A 10,278-nucleotide genomic window follows, 5' to 3' on the forward strand; every position below is an offset into this window, starting at 1 on the left:
AAATAAGAAATAATTCTTTTTAAATTAAAAAAATAGATAATGGAAATAAACAGAGAAAAAGGGAGACTCAGGTTAGTTTTATTTTGCCTATGTTCGGTGGCAATATACCCACGTCCACACCAGTTGTGTTCGAGTTTTTCACTCAAACCCGAACTCGCAACAAAATACGTAAAATTTATTATTAATTACTTTATCATAAAACAGTAATCTATTATATAATAAATCAATAAAATATTAAATCGTTAACAAAATTAAAAAATAATAATTAAAATTAGAAAGATAACACTATTCAAACCCACATTCGAACTTGAGTCCGAATTCAAAGGCTATTCGGATGACAAAATAACACTCACGTCCACACTCGTTTGGTTCGAATTTTTTCTCCCAAACCCAAACTCAAACCCGCTAAAACAATTAATTATAATATTTATATATCAAAACATTATTTATTATAATAGATAAAAAAATAAAAAACTTCTTCACAAGATCATCCAAGATATGGCCGAACCCCAGTGTCCCAAAATTTGTTTCATATGATCGGCCAAGTGGTGGCCGAACTCCAAATGAAAAGTGTGGCAATTTGAAAATTATTTTTCATATGATGGCACATTGGTGTTTTGTATTTCAAAAGGTGTCATATATGTGAAAAAATCTACAAAACTATATCAGTGTATTTATCTACACAACTCAGGTAGCTAAAGGCCCATAACAATCATAAGCCCAATAGTGAAATGTTGACAAAGTCAACAGTCAGAATATGATACAATGTACATTAATACTCCCCCTTAAGTTCTAGTTAGGCTTTTTGCACATACAACAGAGCTTCAATTTTTTACAATCTTCAATAAGACCAAACTCCATTAGTTTTCTCTTCAATCATTCTTCCTCATTGGTTACTCTAAATCTTGAAAACACAGGATTAAGCGGAAATTTCAAACAAAGCATCCTCTGTTTACCAAGAACTTGTGAACTATATATGTCAGGTAATGACTTTAGAAGTCAGCTTCCAGAATTGAGTTGCAGTAACTTTCTTAGATAATTGTATTGCTTTTAGATAACAACTTGTTAAATGGAACAATTCCTTCCTCCCTCTTAACTTTGCCTTGTTTGAAATATTAATATCTATCAAACAATCAATTTACGGGGCATATTAGTGCAATCTCATCATATTCCTTAGAAGAGCTTTTTATATGCGACAATAAGCTACAAGGCATTATTCCAAAATCAATTTTCAACCTTTCAAATATAACTAGACTATGTCTATCATCAAACAACTTCAGTGGTGTTGTTGATTTTCAAAAATTTTCCAAACTTCAAAATTTGCTTTCCCTGTCTCTTTCACATAATAGCCAATTAGCAATAAGCATTGAATCCAGTGTCAATTACAGTTTTCCTAAACTAATTGAATTGGAGTTGTCTTCTTTGAGTTTGAATGAACTTCCTAGATTCCTAGGAAAACTCCCAAGTTTGGATTCTCTTGATATGTCCGATAACAAATTTACTGGAAGCGTTCCCAATTGGTTACTTGAAACAATTAACTCATTTGGATTTTTGAACCTTTCTCAAAACTTGTTCACTTCGATAGATCAGTCCTCAAGAAGTAGTTATCAGCTCGGTTTCCTTGATCTTAGTTATAACTTACTACAAGGTGAACTTTCTGCCTCAATTTGCCACATGAGTTCACTAAAATTTCTCAATCTTGCACACAACAAATTGACAGGTACCATTCCACAATGTCTTGTTAGTTTATGGCATCTTGAAGTTTTGGATTTACAAATGAACAAATTTTCTGGCACTTTGCCAAGTTTTCAAATGACAGCCAACTTTCTACTCTAAATCTCTATGACAACCAATTAGAAAAGTGTTTACCGAAAACTTTGTCCCAATGCAAAAAGCTGGAAGTTTTAAATATTGGCAGTAACAGAATAGAAGGCAAATTTCCTTGCTGGCTTCAAACTCTGCAAAATTTGAAAATATTGGTTTTGCGAGACAATAAGTTGCATGGTTCCATTGATAATCAAAAGATCAATTATCCATTTCCCAGTTTAATTATTTTTGATATCTCAGGGAATAACTTTAGCGGTCTGATAGGAAGTTAATCCTATCAAAACTATAATCTAGGGTTTGTAATAGAAAAGGGGAAGAACACTAAAATTAAAGGACTTAAAATAAAAGATAAACATAAACTTTGATTTCTTTGATTGATTTCCACTTTCTCAATAAGAGTACATATATAGTGATAACAATAGTGGGTAGTAAAATAAAGGCCCAATAACTAAAAGACCAACTAAATAATATCTAAGACAGGCCCAACTAACATAAACTATTTTAAATAACTTAAAGCTCAATTTCATATTCTATCATTACCAACCCCTTCAAAAACAACCTTGTCCTCAAGGTTGTACAACCAAATTGCTGAATCAAGTTTTCTTTTTCCTCTCCTGGATCCCATTGTTTAGACTGAACAATCACAGCATGCTTCTTCACAGTCCTAACATTTGGATGACCCTGATTCCTAATAATAACAAAATTCTCAGCACTAACAAGAACCCCACTTGGACCACCAGCACCACCAGGAACAGTAACAAGCAATTTAGCCCCATTATCAACCTGATCATACCACTTTCTAGAAACACGGTTAAGACCTAAAGCAAGCTCATAGAATGTCAAAGTCTTCCGAGCTTCAGAAACAGCCACACCAGTAGTAATAAAATCAATGTCAATAGTTCCAGCTTTTATATCCATTGCAGACAACAACATTGCAACTTCCAGAAGCCGAAATGCCTCCAATACAATATGTTTGGCAAGTCGTCTGTCAGTCTGTTCATCAGCCTTGTCAAGTAATAAGTAAATCAAATCAAACCTGGATAAAAGTGTGGGAGGAAGGTGTACGTTGTCAACGACAGACAATCGAGGATTATATCGTGATCCACTAGGATTTGCACAGGCCAACATGTAGTCAATAGCATTGAATACTACTCTTTTGTATACAACATTTGCATCTAGGTAGTGTTGCTTCCCATGTTCATCCACACTAATGCCCTCAAACACTAACCACTCTGAGAAACTTGGTTCAACAGGGCCTATCTCAATTATTGGGTTCACATGAAGGGAAGTAGGACCCATTGGTGTAAGGTACTCTTTCATGCCCCCCCTTTACAATATCACATTTGAGTTCTAAGAAACCACTCATTTCTATTGCACCACATAGTGAGACTTCACCATCACCTTGTGAAAAGTGCATGTCACCGGTGCTGAGATTTGCTCCTTCTATAAAAACAAGAAGGTATACCTTTGAACCTCTGCTTAAATTCTTTATGTCACAATTTCCCCCATTCATTCTGCCAGGTACTGTTCTTACTGCTTTCCTAGCAATATTCTCCCGTTCTGGATGTCCCTCTACATCAAAAATCAGCAATTGGTTCATGGATGCAGCAGTCAGGTCATTGATAATTCTAAGAGCTTCAAGACCAGCAATAGTCGCAGCATCCGAAACAGTCCTTCTCTGAACATCAGTGAAATAAACCGGAATCCCTTGGAAGATAATAGTGTTCAAATAACATAAGGGAATGGTTGGCTGGGGTATTTCATATCCACTGCTGCAAAGGAATCCATGTCCACTTAGGGGATGCTCAGCACCAAGGTTTGAAGTCCTGAGAATGATTGTGTTTCTATTATCGACAGTTCTGCCCTGTCCATTAGTTAGCCTTCCATCATCCAAGACTTGGAGAAGAGTGTTGAATATAGATGTATGCACTTTCTCAACTTCATCAAAAAGTACCACATTGTATGGCCTTCTCCTTAAACCTTCGGTTAATTGACCGAGGAAACAAACACAGCATCTTGTCTCCATTAAATTACATATATAACCGTGTAAAACTGAGTTAGAATGCCTCTGAGTTGTCTCTGAAGGAACCTGCTGAGCATATTTGATAAGCGAAATTTTGGCACACAAAATCAGATTGTTCCCCTTAAAATTTAGAACCAGTAATTGAACAGAATTATGCCCAAGTTTCAATACTGAGTTCATAAGAATAGACTTCCCATGATGATCTGCCTCATCGCCATTTTCATTTCCTATCATAGCAAATGACATGAACCATGCTGATAAAACCTCTGCACCAAGCAAATGTGCCTTGTATATATCTTCATGGGACTTGGGCTCCATGACTTCAATATCACGAGCCAGAGTCAGATATTCTTCACTTAGCTTAGAATTGTTTATGATATCCTGCAACACTTCTCGGTCTGCGTCATCATTAACCATTTCCTCATCAAGCTCAAAAGTGATTCCATGGCATGCAAGTATGTAACACAATTGCTTCTTTCGAAACGTGGTCCATTCCCTCATATGATTCTCAAACAACTCAGGGAGGTCTTGAAAATTCAACAAGTAAAATAAACTACAACATAATTTTTGTGACTCAAACAGTTGACGCAGGTTCTCCAAAGGTGGTGGAGGTGCCGACGTAGCAGCGGCGTCAATTAACGATGCAGTCTTAAGCAAAATCTCAAGCAAAGGACTTTTAGAATCACAAGAAAGGTTTACCGTGAGTGAATCAGGTGGCTCAGGAAGTGGAGAAGGTCGTGGTTGAATCGATTTCCCAAGCGCTAGCGTCGTAGGCTCACGGAGGGTGTCTTTGTCTTCGGCTTCTCCGGCGGCATCGAGGGAGAATTCGTCTTGGGTAGTAGAATGAACGAATTCGAATTGAGGCGTGTTGACAGAGATTTCGTTACGAAAAACGGAGTATTGTCCGTGGTTGTCGGAATTTAGGGATTCCTCAGCGGCGAGAGCAAGTGGAGTGAGAGTGGTGTAGAGAATGGCTTCGGGAATCTGGAGATTCTCTGGTTCCGTAGAAACGAAACAGGTAGAAGAAGAGTGGAGGTTGTTGATGTTTGAGGCTGGTGATAGAAATTCGTTACCCAGGGTTTTGAGTTTGGCGACACATTGCTTCGAGGTTTTCTTCTTCTTGTTCTTCTGCGGTGAAGGTTCCATTTTTTGTTCAGTTGTAAGAGTTGAATGCCTCTCGGGTTCACCCGAACCCCTATTCCCAACTTCATGTTCCAAAATGTTATGGAATTGGGATCTTTCAACATCACTGTTGGAATTGCGAAACTGGGTTTTTTGAGAGGTTCTTTTGGATCTTTTCTTAAAACAAGGGTTAGACACTTGTAAATGCTTCTCAAAATCTTTTTTAAATGTGTGATAGGTTTTTGTTGCTTGCAGTGGTTGATGATGATTATTGTAGTAGAATGGATAATGAGATGATGAATATGAGTAAGGTGGTGGTGGATATGAGGTAGGTGTATGAGGTGAATATCCATGATTTAGATAAAATTTTGGTGATGAAGATCCATGAGTGTAGTAAGGTGTGAAGAGTTCCCATGGGAATGATGGAAATGAAGGTGTTGGTGTGGGAGTGGAATAGGTTGGAGGAATGCTCCATTGATGAGATGAAGGTGTATGATAAGCATAATCCATAGGAGGATTTGAGTACATGGATGAAAGCACCAATTGATAGGAAGTTAATCCTATCAAAACTATAATCTAGGGTTTGTAATAGAAAAGGGGAAGAACACTAAAATTAAAGGACTTAAAATAAAAGATAAACATAAACTTTGATTTCTTTGATTGATTTCCACTTTCTCAATAAGAGTACATATATAGTGATAACAATAGTGGGTAGTAAAATAAAGGCCCAATAACTAAAAGACCAACTAAATAATATCTAAGACAGGCCCAACTAACATAAACTATTTTAAATAACTTAAAGCTCAATTTCATATTCTATCACGGTCCGTTACCAAAAATCTATTTTAAAAAGTTTGAAGCCATGAAAAATGTTATTCAAGATCCAGAAGGTAGGTCATATATGGAAAAGGCTTTTATTCCTGGTGTTACCATTCAAACATTTAGATTTAAATCAAGAAATGGATCAGAGCAATATAAGAATTACTCTGATTCTATTGTTGTGATAATGAAAGGAATCAATATGCCAATGGTAAAAATTCCAAGAATCTTTGTAATTATTGATCTGTCAAGAAACAAATTTGAAGGAGAGATTCCAAATATTATTGGTGAGCTTCATGAACTCATAGGACTTAACCTTTCCCATAACAAACTCATTGGTCACATTCCCCCGTCCCTGGGAAACTTGACAAACTTGGAATGGTTGGATCTCTCCTCAAATATGTTGATTGGTATGATTCCTGCCGAATTCACAAATCTCAACAGCCTTGAAGTTTTGAATCTTTCCAATAACCATCTTGTAGGAGAAATACCTCAAGGAAAACAGTTCAACACTTTTTCAAAAGATTCATATGAAGGAAACTTAGGGTTGTGTGGATTTCCTTTGTCAAAGAACTGTGGACCTGAACAACATTCTCCACCTTCACCCGACAAGCTTTGGAGCGAAGAGAAATTTGGATTTGGATTTGGATGGAAGCCAGTGGCAATTGGATATGGATGTGGATTTGTGTTTGGAATAGGCCTTGGATATTGCATGTTTTTAATTGGAAAGCCAAGATGGCTTGTGATGATATTTGGTGGCCAACCAAAGAGAAAAGTGAGAAGAAGAACAAGAGTGAGAAGAACCAATGGTCCAACCATGAATCAGATGATACAAATGTCATAGCTTAGTCGTTGTTGTTATTGTTCTGACTGTGTTAGTTTTAATTTTCTATTTAAAATAAGCTTGATGATTCTTGTTTGATCAGCTACTTTGATTTTGTATTGTAAGTTTTTCAATGTTGTTGTTAACATGTTGCTGGTGTTATGTTAAAGTTGTATTTATTTTGTTTGAGTTTAATAAATAGATTGGTGTTGGAATTAAATGAAAAAGTGTATCTTAATTTACTTAAAGATCTAAGAAATACTATAATAGCCAATGCTACCAACTAGTTGGTGTGACGATGAAACTTTTCTACTATCTACTATCTACTATACAAACAATTAATAAGAGATTGACCAATCTGACTAATATGCCATTTGCTAAAAAATTCTTTACACATAAAAAAGGGCAATTTTGTAACTAACAAAATCATATTCCACTTTTTCAACTTTTCTATAACCAAGCGCCAATTGTTGGTCTCTCATTGGTCCAACTTTTTAACCTTTCAATAACCAACTTTTTCTCCCCAACACACTTCTTCTCTCTCTTACTTAAATTTCAAATTTCTTTCACATTCCATTTTCCAACACTTTCTTACTTTCTTTTAATTATTTTTCATTTAATCACAAAAATTATTAATAATCTATTTTTTTATTTTAATAAAATTAAATATTTATTTATCTCACGGGTCACTATCAATACAATATTTAATTTATTTTAATCAATCATTTACACACTTTATCTATCTTAATTAAAGTTTCAAATTTCTCTCTAATTTTCTTCCCACACTTTCTTAATTTCACTTTAATTTTTTTTCTCTATTTATGTATGAACTCTAAAAAATAATGTATTTTTTAATTTTAATAAAATTAAAAATATTGTAATCTCACGGGTCACTATCAGCACAATACCTATTTTATTTTAATCAATCATTATTTTTATTAGAGAGATAATATCCTTATTTTTTAATTTTTTTCTTTCTCAACTTCACGATTCTTTTTTTAATGATTATTTAATACAATTAAATTCATATGATTATTGTTCATTTTGCATTTGTATTTAAATATATTTCATATTGTATCAAATAAATTTTTTATTTCACGGGTCAATATCAACCAAATATCTATTTTATTTTAATCAACAATTACTATGAGTTGAGAGATAATTTTTATATAATTATTTAATACAATTAAATTTATATGATATTTTTCATTTATGATTAAATCATTTATTTTAAATTTATACGTATCTAACTAAATTCATACAATATTAAATAAATTTACCCGTGCGGAAGCACGGGTATCTTACTAGTTTTTATAATAATAAAATAATATGAAACTTTTACATCAAGTTAGTGATGAATTGATGAAAACTATTGTAAAAGAGTAAATGAAGTTGACTGTTTCCTGTAACAATATTGGAAAGTAATAAATTTCCGTCTCAACATTCAGAAATTTGGAAAGTAATAAATTAAATGTATTCTAAAAGATAAGTCATATGAATTAATACACATGGCAAAGAGACATTAATTACTTATTTGAAAAATAGATTAACAGATAAGAAAAATAGATAATCTAATGTAATTTTTAATTTAATTTGATTTGCTTCTTATGTGCTTCCTTTGCACTAACATCAATTTTGTCAAAATTTAAGAAAAATCTTAATCTGTGAATACATATTGAAAATATACTTTGTATGTTATCTTTTGCATATTATATGTTGATGTTATGACTTTCCATTTACTTTGTAGCACATATACTTTCATAAGCATGTTTGGTTTTTACTTTCGTTTGATTATAAGAATGTGATTGGTGCTTAGAGGATTATGTCTTTCATATAGTAAAAGGAAGAGTCAAAGAGAAGTGATGTAAATGCGAAACGAATTAAGGAGTATAAGGTTGAAACAGAGCTTTTAGACATCTTTATTGATATTTGAGAGTGATTAATGAACACTGTATGTATCACTTCAACTGCAGCCAGTGAGTTAGATGTGTGTTAAGATAGTTGATTAGTTCGTTAATTTTGTAATTAATTAGTTAATCCTCTCTCCTTTTACTTTCCCATTTTCAAACTTGTATAAGAGATAACTTTCACTCATTTTGTATGGTTGAGCTGATATTCACCTTCTAATATGAATATTATCTCCTTCCTCTACTCCTTACTTCTTGATTTTAACTTGTATGCCTATAATTGAAATTATTTCAATATGATATCATTCGCCATTTGATCTATCTTCCGCAATCGTCTCTCTGATCCTTTTATCTTCCGTTTCCCATGGCACTGCCGCGTGTTCAACCATCAGATCCCGTTTCTGATCCAAGTTCACCGTTCTTTGTTCATCCCAGCGACGGCCCCAACTCAGTCACCGTTTCTCCGAAACTCATCGGCTCCAATTATCATTCTTAGGCGCGTTCTATGAAGAGAGCCCTTGGTGGAAAATTGACGCTTGATTTCATTGATGGAAGCCTTCCTCCTCCGATCAATTAAAGGCAAGTTCAATAATTTATGATCAATATTAATCAAAATATTAACAACCAAATTTCATATTCAATTCCCTTGTAAATAAAAATAAATTCACTTTCATATAAATATATCACACAATAAAATTATACTAACCAAATAAATCCACACTTTATTACATACAACACAACCTTAATTATAACTTTATCCGACATTGGATAAACAATTCTTAAAAGTGAATAATTTCTAGAAGTTACTTCTATGCAACAAGATCATCATTTCGTGCATTTGAGTTCTTCTCTTGGTTTAACTTTTTCAAGAACCTACATTCACTTTTGAAATATCTCGGTTTGCCACAATGGAAGCAGCTTCCTTTCTTTCTTTTCCTTTGTACATTTCCATTGTTGTCATGAACATCTTCACCATCTATTTCCATATTATCATGAGACCTTTTAGATTTTCCATCTTCCGCAACATGTATTTTCTCATTAGTAAATTGGTCTTTGGTATCATCTTCTTTACGATACTCTTCTTCTAATCGAATGTGATTACCCAATTGCTCAAGAGATATATCCTCCTTTTTATGTTTGAGGGCCATTTTTATATTCTTCCAAGAAGGTGGGAGTTTGTCTATTATGGAAGACACAATGATGATTTCATCCATGTGCATTTTGTGATGTTTGTAAATATATATTAAGATTACGATCAATTCCATGTAATTGTTCAATAACAGGTCTATTATCTACCATTTTATAATTATTGAAATGGGAAACAAGAAATTTCTTACTTGTAGCATCTTCTTGCATGTACCTTGACTCTAATTTATCCCAAAGATCTTTTGCAGATTGACTATTTTGATAGATATCGAACAAGGAATCTGACATATACCGTTGAGAATGTGGCCCATGCAAATGTAATCATCATTGTCCCATTTTTGCCTTTCTCTTGTTTAAGCGATCTATTCTTCTTCCCTTTCTTCTGGTCTTATTGTATTCATAACATATACGACTTTCAAAGTTGTAAGCAAAAATTTCATCTTTTTCTGCCAACGAATAAAATTGCCTCCATCAAACTTTTCCAATTTTACAAAATTAGATGTCATTTCTTTGAGTGATGTCGCCATTAATTAAGTAAAAAATTGTTCCTAAAGATTGTTGGATATTTGTGGTTGTTGGTGGAAATGTGGCAGCCCTTGGACAAAGAAAGC

At 33.7% G+C, this 10,278-nt stretch overlaps 1 protein-coding gene across 1 annotated transcript; it reads left to right on the forward strand.

Annotated features, from left to right (window-relative positions):
* The first annotated feature begins 5,834 nt into the window (after nucleotides 1-5,834).
* Nucleotides 5,835-6,635, forward strand: LOC131619640 (receptor-like protein 33). Its single transcript, XM_058890715.1, has one exon. The coding sequence runs from the start codon at nucleotides 5,835-5,837 to the stop codon at nucleotides 6,633-6,635; it is 801 nt and encodes a 266-aa protein (XP_058746698.1).
* The last annotated feature ends 3,643 nt before the right edge of the window (nucleotides 6,636-10,278 follow it).

This window comes from Vicia villosa, linkage group LG7 (assembly GCF_029867415.1).
Source record: "Vicia villosa cultivar HV-30 ecotype Madison, WI linkage group LG7, Vvil1.0, whole genome shotgun sequence".
Lineage (NCBI taxonomy): Eukaryota > Viridiplantae > Streptophyta > Magnoliopsida > Fabales > Fabaceae > Vicia > Vicia villosa.